This window comes from Panthera leo, chromosome A1 (assembly GCF_018350215.1).
Source record: "Panthera leo isolate Ple1 chromosome A1, P.leo_Ple1_pat1.1, whole genome shotgun sequence".
In the NCBI taxonomy this organism is placed as follows: domain Eukaryota; kingdom Metazoa; phylum Chordata; class Mammalia; order Carnivora; family Felidae; genus Panthera; species Panthera leo.
The window spans coordinates 205435836-205458496 of record NC_056679.1 but is presented as its reverse complement, the minus strand read 5'-3'; the positions used below and the strand labels follow the sequence as shown (position 1 = coordinate 205458496).

Here is a 22661-nt window from a genome sequence, read left to right as displayed (position 1 = left end):
CTGGAACCTAGCATGGTTAGACAATGAGACCTACCTTTCCTATCTCTGCTTTGGATCCCACCATATCCAATCTTCTCAGAGACTTTGTACTATTAGGTACTCCCTCCCTCTTCCGTAACTATAATTTTGTTTCACAGCTTTCCTTTCCAATTTCTATTTATATATGTTCAATGCTCCCACCTTTAAAAAAAACTTTCTTCCCACTCCTGGTTTCTGTTTTTCCGTTCACAGTCCAATTTCCCAAAGGAGTTAACACTCTTTTCATATCATCTCCCCTCACTCAACTTCCCAAGCCAATGTGGGTTAATGTCTCCCCTTATCACTCTTCCAAAATTGTTCTTTCAGACCAACAACTTATGTCTGCTAAGTCTTTATATTCACTTTTCAATCGCATCTTGCTTGATTTTTCAATAATATATGATAATATATGATACTGTTCAAATACTTCCCTCTTAAAATAATCTTCCATTGACTTCCTTGTTGCTACTCTCTCTTGGTTTTTCTCCAACTCAGTTTCAACATTTTTGGCTAGCCACCCCTCTCTGTCCATACATTAAAGGTTAGAGTGCCTCAGGGCTTTATCCTGGACCATTTTTGCTTTAGCTTTTATTCTGTAAACTCTTCCTGGGATATTTTTTTCTGCTTCAATTTTTAATTGGCTAATAATTCTGAAATCACTTGCTCCCAAGCTTTATATATAAATGCCAACCCGAGGCCTCCACTTTGATGATCTGTAAGAAATCTCAAATTCAACCTAGTCATATCATTTTCCTCCCAAAACATGCTCCTTCTCTTGTTTTTTATTTTAATTAATGGTCTTATTATGCACCCAATTGGTTAAGTAAAAAATCTGTAAAGCATACATCTCCCTCTTCTTGAATCCCATGTTATACATTCATCCTTTTATGCACTGAGACAATTAAGTGCCTACTAGGCAGTAGGCACCAGGCACTATTCCAAACAATCACTTCTAATTTATTCTGTTTAGTCCATTCTGTTACCTAAATAGTGGTCTAACTTGCTAAGTTATCTCTTCCACCACTCCTATCATGTATGCTCCAGGTCTTACCTGAACTACTACAATAACCTAACTGACTGTGCCACATTCACTCTTGCTTTCTTTATTCCTTTTTACTTTGTGTTGAATCCTCTCTATTACCAAGTCTTAATCATAGAAACCTTCAGAGAAATTTTACGATGAACAACGTACATTCCCCAGTTGTTAACATTGTACTGTATTTCTTTATTTCAGTCTTTTGATATAATACTTTTATGAATGTAAAACTATTCAAATTTTATCTGTACTATTCGAAAGTAAGTTATAAATAACATGAGAATTTACCCCTATGACTTCAGGGTACACACCTTAAGAATATGGAGAATGTCTTGTATAACCACAATACCATGTCTAATAAAATTAAAAATAATTCCATGATATCCTATAATAGCCAGTCCATATTTCCAATTCCCCAGTTGCCCAACGAATGTCTTTTGTGGTTGCTTCCTCTACCTGGATTAACTCATTGCATTACATTGTTATATCTCTTTTAATTCTTATTTTAGAATTGTCTCCACTTTTCTATGACACTGAATTTTTGTTAAGTTCAAGATAGTTACACTGCAGAATGTCCCACATTCTGAATGTGTTGGCTTATTCCCTCACTTTGAGATGCTAAATTTTAGCACTTGGTTAAGGTGTTGACTGACAGCTCTAGGCTCTCTTCATTGTAACTGTACATGTTTCCCTTTCCAATTTGAAAGTGATTTGTCAGGTGATCCCCAGCACCATGCTACTATCCTGTCCCCTCGACCTTCCATCCAATGGTTGAGCATCCATCCATGATCACTGGCTGCATCAGTTATGAAGCTGGGTGAATCTTTTCAAAATGTAAATCTGATCCTTATTTTTCTTCATTTTCCATTACTACAGAATGAAGCTCAAAACCCTTAGAATGCCTTCTGAGCCCCTTCAAAGTCTGCTTACCTCCCAAACTGTCTTCTCCTCTCTCCCCCCATCCCTCATTCCACACAGTCTACCCAAATTGGTTTTCTCTCAGTTCCTCTGCCTGGGAACGTCACACATCATGTTCCCTCACTTTGAACAGTAACTCCTACTCATCATTCAGGTTTCTTCTTACCTATTATTTCATAGGAGAAGCTCTTTCTTGCCTCCTGGACAAGAATAGCTTCCTCCACAATACGCCTCATTGTACCCCATATGTGATCCTCATCAGCTTCAGAACTCCCATTCGATAGTGGCTGCACTGGTTATCCCACAAGCTAACAGAGGATTCTTGGGGAAATAGGAAAATTAGACTGAAAGTCCATATATCCTCCCTTTAACAATGCATTTGACCTTCTAAATATCCGCTTTTCTATTCTTTATGTTTTGGTTTTTTTTGTTTTTTTTTTTTTTTTTTAGAGGGGAAGAAAAACACATGACTTGAAGCAAAGCTGGAAGTCTCTGTAAAACCAGATAATAATGTTTTCTTTTAAGCTAATCTCTTTTGCAAAGCTGTGGATTCTGAATGCTCTGAGTAGGCAATAGAAGTTCTGGTTCTTTGAAGGGATAAAATATCCAAAAACAGTTTCACCCTGATTTTTAGCTCTAGGGAAAAGAAGAGAAGTTGTCTGATACACTTTCTGTGTAACTACTGTTGATAAAAAGGTTTGACCTGAAATTTCTGTCCCTCTGCTCCCTCCAGAGGAGGATTAAAGGGGAGATAAATGATAATGTGCTTAATTTTTCTTCTGGCAATTTCAGCTTCCATTAAATTTCACTTTTCAAGTTCTTTTAGCTTTCTGAGATTCTTACTGTTAACAGAAACAATAATTGCCATTATGATGATGATGGTAACATAGCAGCTGCACTTTTATACTTCCACCTGGAGAACATCAAAACTTCATGCATTATTATCATTTTAGGTAAGAGAACACATCTGTAGACTAACTCCTCTGGTAACAGTCAGGGTGTGTACCTCTGAGGCCAGTACTTTCAACCACTCAATCCTGCATGCCAATGGGTAGCCCTCAACCACATTAATAATACAGTGGCAGGCAACTTAGAAGCTACTGGGGCACCTGGGTAGCTCAGTCAGTTAAGCATCAAACTTGGGCTCAGGTGACGATCTCGTGGTTTGTGAGTTCAAGCCCCACCTCGGGCTCTGTGCTGGACAGCTCAGAGCCTGAAGCCTGCTTTGGATTCTGTGTCTCCCTCTCTCTGCCCCTCCCCTGTTCGCACACACACTCTCTCTCTCTCTCTCTCTCTCTCAAAAATAAGTGACAGAAAGAAAGAAAGAGAAAAAGAAGCTACTAAAGAAGGAAATACAGCTTGAAGCAAATTTACAACTTTTTCAATAAGAGATTAAGTCATGTCCATACTGCATATATTCACCGCAAACCAACACTTTGGCCAGCAATAAGCAGGACGCTCTTCTACACATTTCTCACTTTTTTCCAGTTTCCCGTGCCCATCCTGAGGATGGTTTTCTAGACCCAGAGTCTACTTCTTTCCATTCCATCAGGTTCACAAAGAGAAGTTTCTCAATTCCTGTTATTCCTCTTCACTACACCCCTCCTGTGCCTCGTGGTCTTCTAGGGCAAAAATCTTGGCCAATTTTAGTAATGTACTTCACAGAGTCAGCCGCTGGATTTAAAAAAAGAAGGAGAAGAAAAGAAAAAAAAGTTTTGGAGGACCAAGCAAAATGAGCTCTTGGTCCAAAATGACTGGTCCAAGTCTAGATGAGGGCAGTCCTTGACAAGAAAAAGATGGGAGGTGAGGCCTAAGTGTAAAGGAACCAGAGGCTATTGACCTTTTCCAACAGCCATATTTCAAGTTCGTTCTCATAAGCTTTTACTGAATCCATGCTCCTCGAAGCCTCCTCATCTCTGAGCTCCTCTTGTCTCCTGAGAGGCCACTCACTTATGGCTAGCAGATACTTGGGTATCCCTTTTAAAATAATGAATGAAGGTCATTATTTGAAACATGGAATTAAACAGCCACACAAGGGATCCTTCCTCCATCATACTATTTGATCAAAGGTCACATGTCAAAGCCCACTGAAGACAAAATCTATAATCAATGAGTTTAGATAGTACTCTTGTAATGAATCAGGTAGGTCCAATAGTCTTCATCATAAATTATTGAAAGTGCATGGAAAAGTATAGAGAAACTGAGTATAAAAATAACTAACTATATTAAATATTTAGAGAATGCTTACTACATATGTGCTTGACTCTAAGGATAAAGGTCCCCATCCCTACGGGACCAGTGGTCTTCCAGGGGGACAGATACACCAACAGTTTACAAAGCATCCACACATAAATAACTGTGTAATAATTTATGTGGGGTCACAATGATAGATTATCCCTGGGAGAGACAGAAGAGAGTTCACAGCAGAAGTACAATATGGAAGGGGGCTTAAAGAATCAGTAGGAGTTGGTTAGGTTTAGCAAAACCAATGGCATTTGAGGACAGAAATGTAGCAACATATCATTTTTTGCTCGACAATACTTTTCTGGGCACGTTTTTCATCTTAGTTTCATTTCCCCATCCATAGCACATGGCACCTACCACACACCATCAGGTAATTTTGTTAATAGGTTTAAAATGAAGGTTCCATATTCAGTTAAATGACATGAGATGGGAAGAAAAATGTGCTGCACAGGAAAGTCAAATATAGATAGTTTTATTAGATTGCATATAATTGAATAAAATCATTTGATGTGGAAAGGTTTGCCGTCTTTCCCTGATACCTTTTGCCTGATGATTTATTTCTTCTTTCCCTTTTCCTCAAGGAGAAAAAAGATGAAATTTCTGCTATGTGTAGCTTCTTGGGAAGATCACACAGAAGGAAGCACTATAGTCCCTGAGACCTGACTGCACCCAAGTGTCAGGAATATGTCATGGGGCCATAGAGGCATAGATAAGATTTGGTCTTAGAACAAAGATCCAAGCAGGGCCTGGATAGCGTGGATGACAAAGTTCTTTGAGGTAGAACAATAAGAGACCTCCAGTTTGGGGGTAAAGGAGAACAGAAGCAAATAGGAGAATTTAAAATAGTTGCCATGAGGGGCACCTGGGTGGCTCAGTTGGTTAAGTGTCCGACTTCAGCTCAGGTCATGATCTCACAGTTCGTGAGTTCAAGCCCCACGTTGGGCTCTGTGCTGACAACATAGAGCCTGGAGCCCACTTCGAGTTCTGTGTCTCTCCCTCTCTCTGCCCCTCCCCTGACCCTGCTCTCTCCCTCTCTCTCTCAAAAATAAACATTTAAAAAAATAATAAAATAAAATACTTGCCATGGAATATATATTTGTATCCTTCTCATTGAGAGAAAAGGACAAGTAAACATTAGAATTTCTGTTGGGGTTTGGCTTGTGTCGATATGACCATGCTCTGACGTTGACCTACATGGGGAATAGCTCCAAAAGTATTTCATATATAAGATACATAATTCTTTAGAGTTCGTTATGCTTAGCAATATGGGAAGGAGACCAGGATGGGAATTTACATTTATTAAACACCTGTCATATTTACCATATTTTAAGCATTTTGTTAAACATCTTACATATGTCTACATGTTCTACTCATATTGGGTTCCTTCACCTTACTTTCAGAGCTTCCCACTAGTGGGAGCCTCTAGCTGCTAGTAGCTGTTCCTGCTGCACCAGGTTTGTATACTGAGACTCCCAGGGCCAGACTTCCCCTCCACTCAACAATTTTGGGCTACAAGACATATCCGATATTTTTTAAAATCTCTATAAAAATGTACCTACGTGTCAGTTCTCAGTTGGAGAACTGATGTACAATTTACATACTGTTTTCCCACAAACCACTCCCCACGCAGATGTAATATTTGTAAATGTGATTGTACGTTAGATTCACCCTACCCGTGCAGTGGTTATTTGCGCTTGTCCCTCCCTACTAACAAATGAGATGTCTTCGAAGACTGAGAAAGTCCACCTCTATGTAGCCAGATGCAGTGGCTTCAGGGGGACTTGCCACTGTCTCAGACAGCTTTACAGAGTGCTCCCCCTTTGTATTAGCTTCCAAGAGCTCCCGTAACAGATTACTACAAACTCGGTGGTTTAAAATAAAACCCAGAGTTTACTTCCTCCTTGTTCTAGAGGCCAGAAATCTGAAATCAGAAGTGTGAGGGGAGCCTGGGTGGCTTAGTTTGTTGAGTGTCTGACTCTTGATTTCAGCTCAGGTCATGATCTCATGGTTCATGAGATCAAGTCCCACAATGGGCTCTGTGCTGATAGCGTGGAACCTGCTTGGGATTCTCTCTAAATAAATAAATAAACATTTTTCCAAAATTAGAAAAAAAGGGGGGGGGGGCGCCTGGGTGACTCAGTCAGTTAAGTATCCAACCTCGGCTCAGGTCATGATCTCATGGTTCGTGGGTTCAAGCCCCACATCAGGCTCTGTGCTGACAGCTCGAACCTGGAGTCTGCTTTGGATTCTGTGTCTCCCTCTCTCTTTCTGACTCTCTCTCTCTCTCTCTCTCTCTCTCAGAAATAAGTAAACATTAAAATTTTTTTTTAATTAAAAAAAAAGAAGTGTGAGCAGGGCCACACTTGCTCTGAAGTCTCTAGGGAAAGATCCTTGCCTCTTCCAGCTTCTGATGGCTCCTGGCATTCCTTGGTATGTGGATCATAACTCTAATTTCTGTCCGTGTTTTCACATGTCTGGTAAAGGACACCAGCCATTGGATTTAGGACTCACCTTAAATTCAGGATCATTTCATCTTGAAATCCTTAACTAATTATGTCTGCCAAGACCATGTTTCTAAATGAGGTCATATTCTGAGGTTCTAGTTAGACGTCAATTTGTAGGGGACCCTATTCAACACTTTAACAGCATCAAACCAAGGGGAGAAAACAAACGTCCCCCTGAAACCTCTCAAGACATGGCTCCATGTTTTTCTATCTACCTATCTCATGAGATGCCTTTGCATCAAGGCAGTTGCATCTTGCCCATTTGTTACCCCCTGATGGTCTGCAAAGAAGCTGCCTCCTAATATGCAGCTCAAACATTTTGTCTCCTTATTGCCTTTCAGCATCTGTTTCCATGAGTCAATTTTGAAATGTCCATACAACCCAGTATACTCATGGATATTTAAAATTACTTTTCAACCTGTGCCTTCCGCAGGATGACTGATTTGTGAGTTTCTCACATATTGAGAATTTCTCTCTACAATGATTTTCCTCTAGTCCAATCTGCATTTTAATAAACTGGATTCTAGATGTGGCTCAGGTACTACCTGTTGTGTTCATTTTAAACACATTCTTGTATTCTTTGAGCCACTTTTCACTTTATGACAGTTTTCCCACTTCAGCCAATTTGAACTAAGCTTTCCAGGTGAGCATTGGAAAATTGGTAAAATCTATACCAAGAGTATCTATACTATACTCTTGCTGCCTGAGTATAAAGTCCATGTTTTCTGAACATGAAGCCAAGACATATGGTCTAACCTGGATGAATGCAGTCACTGGAACTACATATGTGAAATCCAAATTTCTCTGGACAGTCAACTTGTCACAGGAGCCATCAAGAAACACGAAGCCACATTTTGTGAAAAACAGCCAACTATAGTGCCCTTGCCTTCTGCAAAGACAAAAATACTTCCATGAAAAGAATATTCTCTCATCTCAGATCTCAAAATTGTCCACCAGATTTAGAATCAAAACTAAGACAGGAAATAGAAAAGGCACCGCAGTTCCAGAATAATTTGTTAGTAAAGCATGATTTACCTTAATATGTACATACTTAATATTTGTTTTAATGTGTGTAAACATAGCATTATCCCAAGATTTAATATAGGTGACTCTAAAATCAATTGTCTTACCAATGAAGGCTTATACAGATGCTTAAGCTTTAATCCATAAAGTGGCAAGGATATTCTAGACAATCAATTTAGTAATGCAATATATGCACATTAACGAACAAAGTAGACAGAAGGTTTCTGACTCATTGCAAAATGCAATATCTTTGCTTTTGTTTTTTAAAGGCATTTTTATAACTTTTCAACTCATAATTTATTTAAACATGTTCACTTTATTTTCTTAGTTAACAAGATATTATTAAATAAGGTAATTAGGCTATCTATTCAAAATATTTAATTTCCTTCTTGTAAAAAGAATTTTTTAAAAAATCTGTTTGCCTTCCCTTCATCATTTTACAGTTATCTGAAAATAGCTTCTCATCTCTTTAGCTGCTTTTGGCTGAAAAAAGAAAAACATATTTATCTTTATTCATACTCTATTTCAGGTCAGGGTCCTCCTTCCTGAGTCTGCTAACAGCTCAAATGAAGTCCAGCCATTATCCTTTGGGCACAGTATAAGTAAATAAACACAATTCAAATAAAACAGAATTACCTGCAGGAAATAACCTTTCTTTTTTTTTTTTTTAATGTTTATTCATTTTTGAAAGACACAGAGAGACAGATCACAAGCAGGGGTGGGGCAGAGAGAGGGGGAGGATACAGAATCTGAAGCAGGCTCCAGGCTCTGAGCTGTCAGCACAGAGCCCGATGCGGGGCTTGAACCCATGAACCGTAAGATCATAACCTGAGCCAAAGTCGGACACTTAACCGACTGAGCCACCCAGGCGCCGGAGGAAATAACCATTCTAATGCCAGCAATAAACAGCTCAATCTCAAGTTTGTCCAGTCCTCCAATGCTTATATTTGATGTTTCATTCTTAACAAATCTCTATAAATGGATATACGGTTAAGATCTGGCCTCTCTGGGAAAAATCCACATTACTCTTCCCCTATACTCCCTTGCTCTGAACTCAGGCACATATTCAGATGGACACACTCCTGCCTTGCTCTGTTCCTGCTCTCCCATGTTGATTCCTCATGACTCCACAGTCCCTCTCATCCATGCCATCCCAGCTCACTCCTGGACAATCCCAGCTGCAAGAGTTGCAAATACAAGTTGAGGGTCTCCTTAAGTCACACCATTGTTTCTGAGGCCTCCCTTAGGCCAAGCACCTACCTGGTAACAGGCCCCTCTCTAGTCACAGTGCTGGGCACAGTGCTCAGACCCAGGCAGCCATAGTGCTTTGCCCTATGATGACTGCTCTAGTTTGGGCACATGAAATGATCAGCTAAAAATGATCAGAGCATCAGGTAAAAATGAAAACTCTCTTTCCTTCTCTGTTTCCTACTAAAAGGATAGAAGTCCTGAATTCTGTGGCTTTGTTTCCTGACACATTTATAGCAAAAGGGAATGAGAGAAGCAGATGCTAGAGATCAGGAGATAATGCCATGGATCACTCCCATGATCCAGTTGCCCTAGAGGATGCTCTCATTCTCTAGTTGGATACAAAAAACAATACATTCTCTCTTTTAGATTAAATGAGACTTAGTTGGATGTGTGTCTCTTACAACTGAAATAACCCTGTTATAAAAAGGGTAGGAATCTGGAAACAAAGTTGAGAATAAGCCTTAAGCACACTGTCAACTGGGACCAACTGGAGATTTAACCTTTTAAGGGGAGGTGAAGGTGGTGGTAATAACTGGAGAGGGAAATAGAGCACAAGAATGAGAGAGGAGAAGTCCAAATGGATCCCCAAACTAAGCACATTGTTTTAAGTAGAGGTGGGTCAAGTAATCTCCAGAGTTCTATATCTCAGAGAAACCACAAGGTCTGAGATAAATAAGAGATATGTGGCAGCAGATATCACAGATTTGGTCTTTGGGAGACTGAGATTTTTATCATAAAAAATACCTGTTTAAAGGACTGAGATACCAGGCAATGACTTGGTACAGGAAAATGAGCCATGAGTAATTAGGAGTTGGTACACCAGAATCCTACTAGGCCAAAACAAAAGACCAGCTTATATAAATTCCTTTAGCCATTATATGCACTCCACCTAGGGGTTTGATTGACCCCATAATCTGGGATGGAATGAAATAAGTTGCAAGGACAGGTCTTTGAAGCCCCAGCTACTGCAGGGAGAATATGGCAGAACTGAGAAAATCCCTTCTCTACCTTGCATCTCTAACAGCCAGTGAAAAGGAAGCACTGGATGTTCTGGTTATCTACTGCTGCATAACAAACCACCCCTAAATCATTTTCCTATATCTCATAATCTTGGGGGTCAAGAATATGGGCAAGTCTCTGCTGAGCAATTCTTCTTCTCACTTGGAGTTTATTGGGATCACTTGTGCCTGGTAGCCTGTTTCTTAAGTCCTAGAAGACTCCAACAGCTTCACTCCCATGCCCAAAACCTTAACAAGAATAACTGCAAGCCTGGGCTCAGCTGGGTCCCTCTCTCTCTTCATGCAGTCTCAGAGCCTCTCCCTGTGGTCCCTTCACTAGAGTAGTTGAACTTCTTACGTGGCATCTTAGAATTCCATGAGAGTACCGTAAAAGATACCTGTCTTCTCAAATGCCAGGTTCCAACTGGCAGAGCATCATTTCTATCATATTCTATTGGTCAAATTGACAATGGCCAGCCCAGATTCAAAGGGAGGGGAAATAAACTTTTGCCTTTCCATGTGAAAAGAGTCAAAGAATTTTTAGCCATTTTTAATCTACCGCAGAGTTCCTCCAGGACTCTTAAAAAGGCCACACACTTGTCATGGCTACAACTTTGGGGTGTTGCCTTGTTTTTATGTTCAACCTCTCCCTTCAAATCTCATGTCTATAAATTTCTTCAGGTGAGTTCAATAAACCCTCATTTATTCACTACTCACTAGAAGAGAATAATGTTCCAGAAACAGGGCTAGGCTCTGGGAATATAATGATAAGCAAGGCAGATGGATCATGTCTGCCTTTATGCAGATTACATTCTAATAGAGAGTATAAGAAAGGAAAAGCAATCACTATAGTCTCTAATAAGTTCCATGATGGGGTGTTTGGAGCATGGACCATGCTCCAGAAGAGGTGAAATATAAAGGGTGACCTACAAATGAATAGCGGCTAGCCAGACAAAGAGGGCAAGAGCATCTGAGGCAGAGACAGCAGTGTGCAAAGGTCTGAAGTTTTTATAGACAGCTCATGTCAATATGCTTCTAGAATAAAGTGGAAAAGGCCTGAGGGGTACATAAAGGACAAAGGAGTTGAAAGAGGAGGCTGGAGAAGTAATCAGAAGCCAGATCAAAAAGAGCTTTATAATCATTTTAAGAAACCAGGACTTTATTCTTAATGTGGAAATCCAAGAATAATGGAGAACTGAAGGATTTAATCAGAGAAAAAGGCATGGTTAGATTTGTGTTTTTAGAAGCTCTGCCTGGCTGCACTAGCGGGAATGCTTTGGATGGTGGCAAAGGTAAAAGCAAGAAGAGTGGCTGGTTGTGCAATAATGTAGGTGAAAGATCATGGTAGCCTGAATAGGGTAGTGCAGTCAGTGTAGGAAAAAAAGTGGGTAGTAGTTTTGAAAGCTATTTAGAAGGACACATCAATTGGATTTGGTGACTGGATGCAGACACTGAGGGAGATGAAAAAGGAAAGGCTGCCACCAAGCTTGTGTTTTAAGTTTTTGGGAAGATGATGGTGCTATTCACTGAGGCAGGGAACACAGGAGAAGCCTCGGGTTTAGAGATGAGAGTCTGTATTTTGGATGCACTGAATTTGAGGTACCAATGAGATATCCATTGAGATGTCCTGTAAGTAGTGAGAAGAAACCCTTCAAAGGAGGTTTTTAAAAGGCATGGCCAAGGGAGTTAAAGAATAACAGAAAAAGTTAATGCCACAGAAACCAAAGGGAATTGTTGTTCAAGAGTGAATACAGTGATCAGCAGTTTCAAATGCACTCCCTATTCCGGAGGCACTGAGCTAGAAAATGGGGCCCCAAAATTACTAAGACATTCTTCCTGCTCTGGGAAAACGATTGTGCTATTTCCTGTGTCTGCTCCCTAACTTCACTCCTTTGGTGCAGAGATTTTTATCTTTCTCCCCAGAATTCTCCTGCAATCTGGAGTCCTGGCCCAGATTCCAGTCTTTATGGCATGGTACCCATCATGCGAACTCTTACTGCTTCTTACAAAACATCATTGCTGTGGTGCTTGACTTCTCACTGCTAAAAATTGTCTACATTCCTTCTACTTGATTGGGGTCTGTTGTTTCCAGACATCTGTTAGGATCTGGTAAGTTTTGTTTCTAATTGAGTGCAAAGACTAACTATTCCTTCCACTGCCCCTACCTGACGTGAGCCACTTGTTCTTATATACAGAATAATTCCAAATGAGATGTTCATAAAATGGAGAACCTGTATTCTTAAGGATAAAAGTTCAAGAGGAGTCTCAAGACTTGTTTTCAGCCAAGAGTTTTCTCCTTGCTCTAATTCTGGCAGCTCTTTTGGATGTCCCTTTAAGTAAGGTACTGTGAAATTTCTTACTTCTTCCAGAGGACATTTATCAGCAGGGTATTGACCCTGCAGTATCTTTGGTCAGGCAGGTTTCATTCAGTACAAGAGTTCTCAGCCATTCCTCCTGTTATATGTCATATATTAGACTCTTTGTGGGGTAAGAAAATCAGGGCAGACCATGGAATCATCTGTTCCTTGATACTGCAATATCACCTGGCAGATGGAACCTTATGGCTGGGCTTAGGAGGAAGGCATTCTTTCCTGCCATTGGCAGGAATGTAGGGCAGTTTCTTTCTGGCTCATAAAGTTGTCCTTTGTAAACACTATAATTTTGGCTGTCTAGTCCTTTCTCGATTTTCCATGCTAAAAGAAGCTGAGCCTTGGCATAGATAACACACAATATACTACTTGGATAATAATTGGGGAACATATTATACTGGATGATTTTTTTTTGGTAATAGATGTGATTTTTTCCATCTATGCTTTGCCTAGACTGGTATTAAATGGGCACACAGCCACTGACAGCAGTTTGTGGAAAGAGGGGAGGGTATTGAATAAAAGCCAGTGTACAATGTTTCAAATTTCTGTTAAAAAATTTACATACAGTTTATGAAGTGCTGATGGTGCTTTTAATCCAACAACACATAAGGGAATTTAATTAAGGTGCAATTCGGCACGTATCAACTATTTCAAAAGAGTGGAGTCACATCATACTGGAAGGTGACCTTCAAAAGGGTATCCCATAAACCCAAATTTGCATATAATCAGAGTTATTTTTAAATTTTATTAAATTTGTACAGTAAATTCTGTCTTTCTGATTAGGGTTTACTTTTATATAAGTAAATGGAATAGATATTGCCTGTTCAGAACAGGCACATTTTCTTTACAGTTAATATAGATCGCTACTCCTCTGGTATTCCAGATCCTCCTCCATACTCAAATTCTCATAGTTGCCTTGTATTTCCAAATATTGAACAAAAACAGAAGCCTTTTAAGTCTTGGAATAAAGTTAGCCAGGCAACAAACTTGTACAACTTCAGATACACATAAGTTAGCAATCAGTGGAAGAGCAAGAGGACCCAACTATGCCTCATTTCCAGGAGATTCACATGGTCCTTTCTTGTACCTTCTGGATCTCACCAAGCCCTATCTCAGAGCTCCTCACTGGATGGAGGAAAATCATACTTATGCTTATTTGCTTCCAGCTGGCTTGCTGGTCAAGGGATGGCCTGCATGAAGGAATTAGCACAGAAGTCCCAGTTCAATGTGGTGGTAGTACATAGCTGGAAACAACTGGCAGTTAAGTTTACCCCACTTGAACTGAAACATAGCCTATATAATATACAATTCTGTGAAATGATGGCATGGCAAACACAGGGGAACTAAATATGTTATGCATGGTAAAATAAGATACAACATGATTATAGAAGGAGCCAATCTGGATGTTATTCACAACATGAGTGAATTTTAGTTTATCTCTTTACACATCAAAAGGAGCTTGCATCAAATTGATTCCAGGAACAGCCTCAGAAAAATATCTCTAGCATATCTCTGTTGTGCTAGAACACTGAAAACAAAAATATGACACATTTCAAAGAAACTCCTCCTTACTCCAAATCCGCCACTCATCCCAGGGACTATACTTTTATAGGACTGTCTGTCCTTAGTTTATACAACAGTCTTCAAATCTCAGTCCAAAATGCTTCATCTTCAGCTATTTCATTTTCAAATTGAACCTCAGCAGTATTTTCAATCTTTTCACAGATGGAGCCAAATAACGTCCTAGAAGAATTTAATCCATGTTTTCGTTTTGTTGTTGTTGCTAGAGGCAGAAAAGCATAGTGGGGAATCGTGGACTTTAATGCAGACAAGTGCAGATGTGCAACCTTGTGCTTTCACTTACTATATATGTGACTGCACAATCCTCTCTGTGACTCTAAGCTCCAGTATTTCCATTTATAAAATGGGGCTAATAATATCTATTGCATAAGGTTGTTGTGAAGATTATACAATATATTTTAAGTTGCTGATATCAACCAAGCCACTGGTCCTCAAACTTAATTTGCATAAGAATCACTTTAGGACCTTGATGAAAATAGCAGTGCATTCAGAGGCTCTGATTCAAAAGGTCTGGGGAGGAGCCTGAGAATCCCCATCTATTAACAAACACCTCAGATAATTCTGTTTCCAGTGTTCCAAAGAGCTTTTCATGACAAACTCTTGATGTTAATTCCTTTCCTTTCCCTTCCAGTAAGCTATTCTTAGCCAACTACAGGAATTGGATTTTGGAGTCAGACATTGTCCCCAACCAGCCGTTATTTCAGAACTTCTCTAAGGATCTCAAAGCCCAACTCTATTCCACTGTCAATATCTGACCTCTTGCTGCTAATACTCAAAGAAAATAGAAGTCATCAGATGGGAACTGTGCCATTCCTAGAGACTGACCCTTTTTTCATTCATCCAGTTGATGAATATTCATTAAATGCCTGACATATACCAGGCACAATTCCAAGGCAACTGTCAGCAAACTATGGTCCATGAGCCAAATCCTGTCTGCTGCCTATATTTGTAAATAAAGTTTTATTGGCACAGAGCCTTGTTTATTTGTTTACACATTGTCAATAGCTGCTTTTGTGATACAAGGCAGAGTTCAAGAGTTTTGATCAAGACTGTATGGCCCCCAAAGTCTAAATTATTTACTGTCTGGCCTTTTCAGAAAATATTTGCAGACTTCTGTTCTAGAGATGGATTTGGGGACATAATTTCCCTTTTTAGTCTGTATTTCTTATTTGATATCCCTAAATGTTTAGCACTCCTTTTCACTTCAAAAAGTCCCATCACTGCAACCTTGCAACTTCCTTTTCTACTTCAGAGTCAACAAAAAGAATATCCTCAAACATAGTGCTTTGAGGGAAAATTACAAAGCTCAACATTTATTTCATTAGGTCACGACTTAAGTGAATATGGAGTCATATCAGTTTAGACCCTTTACACCAAAAACTAACTTTGGCTAATGTAAACACAACCTGGAATTTGTTGGAGGTGTATTTAGTAGCTAATATTCTGAATAAGCCAGAATTCCAGAACCAATTCAGGAATAAGGGCAAACCCAAAGCCTTAAGCCCAAAGCCTTAAGGAACTACTTAACCATGGAGTTTAGGTATCAAGGTAATGAATGACTGGATTGGTAAATCCAGTTCACATATCTTTCCCTCAAACTTCAAAGTCCTAGAGGAAAGTGTCTGATTAGCCTGTGTTAGATCCATGTCCATCCCCCAGAGGCGGACAGGGCACCTTGACTTCCTCCCCACCAAGAGTACCTACAATGGCAAGGAGGAAATTCCCCCCAGAAGAGAAAGAAGGGTGCTAGTAGGAAAGAGTCATAATTTTAGTAGATGAGAGAACATCCAATGCCCATTAGCAACCCTTTGAGAAAGAAGACATGGAAGTTTACTTTACATTCTATTTCCAAAATCTATTTCAGGCTTAGATTGAAAAAGTAATAAGATATCTGAAAGGAGGTGTTTTATAGAAAGCTTACCTTTACATCAAAATCCCCCCAGATTTTATTTAAAACTTGATTGTTTCATTTTTACCTTTCCAGAACTCCTTCTCACCTACTCCTCACACTCTGCAGTCTATGTAGTGACTCTTAGAGCAGTGCTCTTTACCATGAACCTGTCTCAATGTTCATAATGCTATCTCTCCCTCTCATCCTGATTGAGTCCTAGAAGACATGGTGATTGCTAATTATTAATGATGTATTTTGTCAAGTGAAATAAGTCAGAGAAAGACCAATATCAGATGATTTCACTCACACGTGGTATTTAGGAAATGAAACAGATGAACATAGGGGGGAAAAAGAGAGAGGCAAACCACAAAACAGACTCTTAACTATTGAGAACAAACTGAGGGTTGCTGGAGGGAAGGTGCGTGGAGGAACAGGTTAAATGGGTGATGGGTATTAAGGAGGGCACTTGTGATGAGCACTGGGTGTTATATATAGGTGATGAATCACTAAATTCTACTCCCGAAACTAACATTGCACTAGATGTTAACTAACTGGAATTTAAATAAAAACCTGAAATAAAAAAAGTTAGTAGAGAAGTGGCATAATAAATAAAACATCTACAAAACCAATAAGAAAGAAAGAGAGAAAGAAAGAAAGAAAGAAAGAAAGAAAGAAAGAAAGAAAGAATATATACTGCCTACATTTCTCCTAAGTCCCCTTTTGATCAAGATACAAGATCACTAACTAGGGATATTAATGGAGTCAATAGCTAAGTTTGCTTTTCATTTACTTAACAAACACTTAATTCTTTAATGTGTGTCAAATATTGTCCTAAGCCCTTTACAAATATTAATTCATTAACAACACTGAGAGGTAGGTACTATGGTTAGCCCATTTTGTACATGACCAAACTGAGTAAAAGAAATGTTAAGTAACAACATCTACCCTGGGGTCACATGGCTAGTAAGTGACAGAATCAGTGTTTCAATACAGGCAGTCTGGCTCCAAAATTTTTCTCCCCAAACCATGCCATCACCTGCACATTGCAAAGCTAACTGAACCACAAACAGATTGAAGACATGACATCGACCCCACTATCAAATAAAGATCATGAACAGTTTAATTCTCTGGAGGTCAGCTTTGTGGAGTTCCATATAGCAAAGTTGCAGTCCTTCTAATTATCAGTATCTACCTGTGCCTGACTCAGTTAAGTGATTCTACACCTTAGTGTTCTTTATTTTTTCATTTATTTACTTATACAACAAGTATGTACAGACAGTTCTGTATCCAGGCAGCCCTCAAGGTGTTGGGAATACAAAGAGGCATAAATTTGCGATACTGGAAGATGGGTATCTAATCCAGCCCTGAAGAGGTCAAGGGAATGTTCTTGGAGGAGAGACCCGTAAACTTCATGGAAGCTGACCATGTAGGGAAGACAGGATGATTAGGGGAGAACAGACTCCTGGAATGGGGAACTCGTGCCTAGACCCTTAGGCAGGGAACTACAGATTGAGTACAGCCATGATTCAGGAAATGTCTCACACTAGAGTCTAGACCTGAATTGTTTGATTTGGTACCCACTTGTCACAGGTGGCTGTTTAAATTAATTCATTTAAATTAATTACAATTAAAATTTAGTTTCTCAGTTGCACTAGCCATATTTCAAGTGCTCAATAGTTCCATGTGACTAATGGCTACCATATTGGACAGTACAGATAAGGGAAAATTCCATTTTCACAGGAAGTTATGTTTAGACATCCCTGGTCTAGACTGTCAGCATGTGATACTGTTTAGAAATGTTAATTTTCAGGGCACCTGCGTGGCTCAGTCGGTTAAGTGTCCGACATCGGCTCAGATCATGATCTTACAGTTAGTGAGTTTGAACCCCACATCGGGCTCTGTGCTGACAGCTCAAAGCCTGGAGCCTGCTTCAGGTTCTGTCTTCCTCTGTCTCTGCCCCTTCCCCACTCATGCTCTGTGTCTCTCTCTCAAAAATGAATAAACATTGAAAAAAATTAAAAATAAATGAACTTAAAAAAAAAAGAAATGTTAATTTTCAAGTCAAACCTTGTAACTAATAAAACAAAATACCTGGGGATGGGTCCTGAGAATCTGAATTTTTAACATGTCCCCAGGTAATTCTGACTGGGAGCCAGATGTATAAACTGTAGAAGAGATCCAACAATTGATGGAACTGGTCAGGGAGGCAGAGTCAGTCTGTTAAAAGCCTTTGAACACTAAACTAAGGGGCCAGGATTTAAACCTGAAAACTCAGGGATTGTGTGAGAGGAGAGAAGGCAGAGATACAATTAGATAGCACCCTCCAAACTTTTCTCAGCTCTGCAGCCAGAATGGTCTTCGCAAAACTCAGATCTCCTCTTATCAACAAACTTCATCTGGCCAGCCTTTCTATAGCTTTCAGCTAATAACTAAAAGCTCTAACATGACCTGCAGCCATTGGTCTCTTAAGGTTCTTTTAGATCCTGCCCCTTCCCTCCTCCCAACCACACCATGACCCCCGTGGTGCTGGCACCCTTCTCACACTTGGTCTTCAAAACCCTATTCATTGTTTGCAGCTGTCCATTAAGGACATTCCCCTTGAAGGCAGAGGCCATGTATGGTTAGCGGATCAATGTCTGACCAGCACCCAGTAGAGTGCCTAGCTCATGGGAGGTGTTTCACAAATATTTGTGTGATGAATGGATGAATATTTCAGAAAGCTCATTGGCAGCAGAGTGAAAGATGAATTGGGGTCAGGCTGAGAGTGGCAAGGCATGAAGCAGTAAAGCCAAGCTGGGAGAGTGTTGCAATAGTCCAGGTGAACAGTAACTGTGATCCAAACAGGGGCAGTGGCAATGAGTATGGAGAGATGGGGACAAATTTAAGAAAGAATAAAAAGTTAGAATCAGCAAGAACTGTAGAATCTGCCTCAAGGTGAATCTGCATCGACTATCATTTTCTCTCTTTAATCTTATACTCCCTTAACCCCACCCTTTCTAGACGTCCATGGTTCCTTTGCTTTGATCCACTACCTTTCAGTTATTCTTATTTCCAACAGGCTGTTTTGTCCTCTACTACTTTGGAATAAATGTGTTTCCTCAAATGCTCAGGGCCATTAACCATAGGGATGTGCAGTGAAGTTTTCTCACTGGCTCTCTCAATCTATAAGCCAGAGTTTGATTTTTCTGCCAAAAAGAAGGAGAACAAAACTCAACAGGAAGCTCGTTCGTCCAAAAGCAGAACATCTGACAAACTCTGGGCTTGCTTTTTCTGGAAATGTCAGATCTGTGAAGACAGAGAACTATTGAAAAGGTTGTCCAAATAGCTATCTGCTTTCACCCACTCCTCATTCTGCTACAGCCCAACAGCCTATAAGGAGGTAATGTGACTTATACTATGAACGGCTTTAAGTTCCAAATCCTGTTTTATCTCTATTTTGCCCTGCTTTATCACTCAGGATTTGCATAATCAGTCAACCACATCAGTCACACTCTTCTCTACAATCCTACAGCCAGCACAGAGGAACCACACAATGTTACATTTTGTTACACTACCCTCTGTCACTCTTGGACTACTCCATGTGTGTGTCTGTCTGACCTTCCCACTTAATCAGGGTCTGGAAGTGCCTGCCTCTGTCTGTCGTCTCCCCTCCCTCACTCCAAGTAAGTAAGTAAGCAACCTCTCAGTAAATCATTTCCTGAGGTTAACAAATTGAACTGCTTTTATTTTCTCCAGAACACTTCAAAATTTCCTAATCTCTCTGCAAAACAGAATAACCATTCTCTGAAATAGCGACCATGTTCACTCATTTTGATTTACTCTTTAATTTGAATACACAGCCTCTTCACCATCTCCAAAAATGTCTACATCTTTTCCCATTTTGATGTGCACAAATATATTTCATTCACTCATCCCTACTCACCTAGCTTGGACTCTTCCTTTAGGATGGAGCTTCTTGGAATTCTCATTGCATTTGGTGATGTAGGAGGACCCTAGGCTCACCTTTCCCCACAGACAAATGGAACCTGCAGCAAAATATGAAACAACTTCCTCTGAAAAGAACCTAAAAACTATGTGATCATACCTAATTGGACAAAGGACAGAAGGCCCACATCAAAGCTGGTAGGAGAGGCTGGGACACAGTCTCACCATAGGCCCTACCCCCAGGTGGCTACCACAGTCAGGGGGGATCTCAGAACCTGGAACTTCTCTCCCTGAGAAGAAAAGGGTTTGAACCCCACATTGGGAAGCCCCAACTTTTAAGACCTGTACCTGAGAGGCAAGCCCTCAAAACATCCAGCTTTAAAAGCCACTGGGGCCCATATCCACAAGGCCCACAAGACTATAGCTCTCTGACAAATAGCTCTTACAGGGGTCACCCACTGGGATTCACTCTCCCCACAGCTTGGCAAAGAAGCAGCAGATCTAGATGCCCAGACGTTATGTGAAAGAGGCTCATTTGTTAACCTCAAAGTGATGGCCTGAGGAGCAGGCATCTAATTTAGCACTCATCTAGAGGCCTGCCGGCTGGTGGGCAATATCTTCAAGCTCTCCCCTGGCCTCACTCTAGCTAGCAGGCACCCTCTTTATTATTCTATTCTATTCCATTCCATTTAAAATATTTCTTGTTTTTATCCCTGGGCTTCGCCCCCCCCCTCCTACTTTTCCCCCCAGGAAACATCTATATACTCTCCCTCTGCCTCATTTCAGCTGGTGGACTCCAACTTCATGCTTTCCTTCTGCCACACTCCAGAACACTAATATCCTCTGAGGGGAGCTTTTAGACACACCTGGTGCCCTGGTTTTTAACGGCTGCTTCCCAGGGGTCACTAAGTGATTGCCTGGCTCTGGGTCCTGTGGGACTATAATCATCCGAGAGTTCTCGGCGGACCCCCAGGGCACTGCGCAGACAATGGACTGAAACACACCCCCTGTCTTATTGTGAAAAAAGCTTCCTTGCTTGCTCTGGCGTCTAAGCCTGAGGGGCCAGATTCCAGTTTGGCACAACTAGAGGCCTACAGGAGCCCGTGCAGGGAACAGAAGGTCAGCCTTCTGTACCTCACTGTAAGTAGGTACAGCTTTTTTAGGTGGGGAGGATTTGATGGGATTTTGAGACGGATAAAACCTCCACTGGGTCTAGGGCAATCCTCTGGAGAGTTCTCCTAGGGCAACGCCCAAAGCAGCTGGGTGGAGAGGTTCACCACCATTGACGGAGTTCTGGGTGGAGCATCTATGACTTCCGGGTGGAGCATCTACGACTTCCGGGTGGAGCATCTACGACTTCCGCTGTGGCGTAAATTCTCAGTGGGGCAGTGTTCTCTCAAGGGGGTAAATTAGTTCTTGCAGGGTGTGGGAAGGGGAAACCTTCGGCATTACAATGGTTTGTGTCTCTCCAGCCACACTATATAGACAGATGTATAGTTAAGTATATCTATGGTATGAAAATTTTATGGGAAGAGAACAATTAGGAAAAAGTCCGAAAGGGGCACTTTCAAGGGGCAGACATACAATGAGAAATAAATATGTTGAGAAACACTGCAGTACAGGGTATAAATTATTTGTTCCCTAAACTCCTATCCACTGATTGCTACATAATTAGTTATACATGTGTTCATATTTATTTTTCTATTCCCTTCAGTGCATACAACAGGAGCATATAATAAATAGCACTTGTTCCCTATTAGTGGAATTTAAACAGCGATGCAGTCCCAGCAGCTGCCCCAGGTTGTGAGGAAATTCCCACCTGGGTCTTTTTAGCTCCTCCTTGATTAGAAGGTAAGGTTTTCCCCCACATGCCTTTATCTCCAACCAAAGTGTTTAAGTTCAAAACCTTCAGTTCAAGGGCTAAAAATATCCAGTGTTAGTATCCACCAACTTCATTCATTCTACTCTACTTCCTGGTCTTGAAAGAAGTCTTTCTTCCCCACTTCCTCTGCTTCTTTCTGAGTTTCATTAAGACTTCCTCTTTACCCCCTTTCTACCAGCTTCCAGTGTTGACTAATCTTTCAAATCTGAAAAAAAAAAAAATGGCTCTGCAAACTTGGACCTACATCTCTCAGCTCCAAACCCATCTTTCCACACTCTGCTTTGCGATGCTGCAGCCAGGACTCTGGACGTGTCTCACCTCTGCTTGATGGCTTCCAGTCTGGTTCTGGCATAATCAGATGTACTAACTAAGGGGATGCTAGTGACAGGCAGAAGGAGAAGGGACATACTCCTTCCTGAATGTTTGCTGTTGCTATCAGTGTCATTTCAGCGACATCTTGTCACCTAGGCAGTGGCAGGTGATCCTGGTTTCCAATATTTTCCACACTCATAACTAACCTCAGTGTACCCTTAAGATACCAGCAGGTGGCCCAACACCATCTCCACAGTGGTTTTGGTCTCAGCTCTGTGAGCCCCTTTTCCAAGCACAAGTTCCAACCATTCCCCTTTGATCTTCCCGCAGCTACTACCTCTGTGTCACCTCACTGCTGCTTTTTTGCCTTTCCCATCTTCCGATTCCTTATATTAAATTCTCTCTATTAAAACTACTGGTGTGATTTATGTTTTCCTGACTAGACTCTGGTGTCTGAATATTAATCCATTGCTTTTGGTCCATGAGTTCTATGAGTTCTTCTGATTCCTTGTTTTTGTTTTGTAAAAACTCAGAGAAGATGGGTTATTGGCCTGAGAAACCCAATGGGTTATGTACCTGAGAAAGAAAGCTGACGAGAAGGGAAATGCACAAAAAAGGAACAGAATCATGCTTTGAGACACTGACCACAGAATTATGCCTAAGTCCCAACCCCTAGCACCTGCGAATGTGATACCATTTAGAAATAGGGT

General features: G+C 40.6%; 1 protein-coding gene and 1 long non-coding RNA gene across 9 annotated transcripts in view; one reads left to right on the top strand and one right to left on the bottom strand.

Moving 5' to 3' along the window:
- Nucleotides 1-21122, bottom strand: part of PLCXD3 (phosphatidylinositol specific phospholipase C X domain containing 3) — a 221699-nt gene extending 200577 nt beyond the window's left edge. Inside the window, exons 1-3 of one of the 8 annotated variants that reach the window (XR_006205880.1) lie at nucleotides 19756-19842; nucleotides 7477-7609; nucleotides 3326-3646 (exon numbers count right to left, since the gene is read on the bottom strand). Coding sequence is in view for 3 of the 8 variants with exons in the window: in XM_042951076.1 (XP_042807010.1) it covers nucleotides 19756-19801 (46 nt within the window). In the remaining 5 variants the exon portion in view is untranslated. Of the gene's footprint in view, nucleotides 1-3325; nucleotides 3647-7476; nucleotides 7610-19755; nucleotides 19859-20623; nucleotides 20674-20891 lie in introns of those variants that run through there. The other 7 variants (XM_042951076.1, XM_042951084.1, XM_042951093.1 and 4 more) reach the window with 7 other exon arrangements.
- On the top strand, nucleotides 11937-14764 carry LOC122227069. Its single transcript, XR_006205888.1, has 3 exons — nucleotides 11937-12101; nucleotides 12188-12333; nucleotides 14574-14764. It is a non-coding gene; the product is annotated as an uncharacterized LOC122227069 (long non-coding RNA).
- Nucleotides 21123-22661: the final 1539 nt, after the last annotated feature.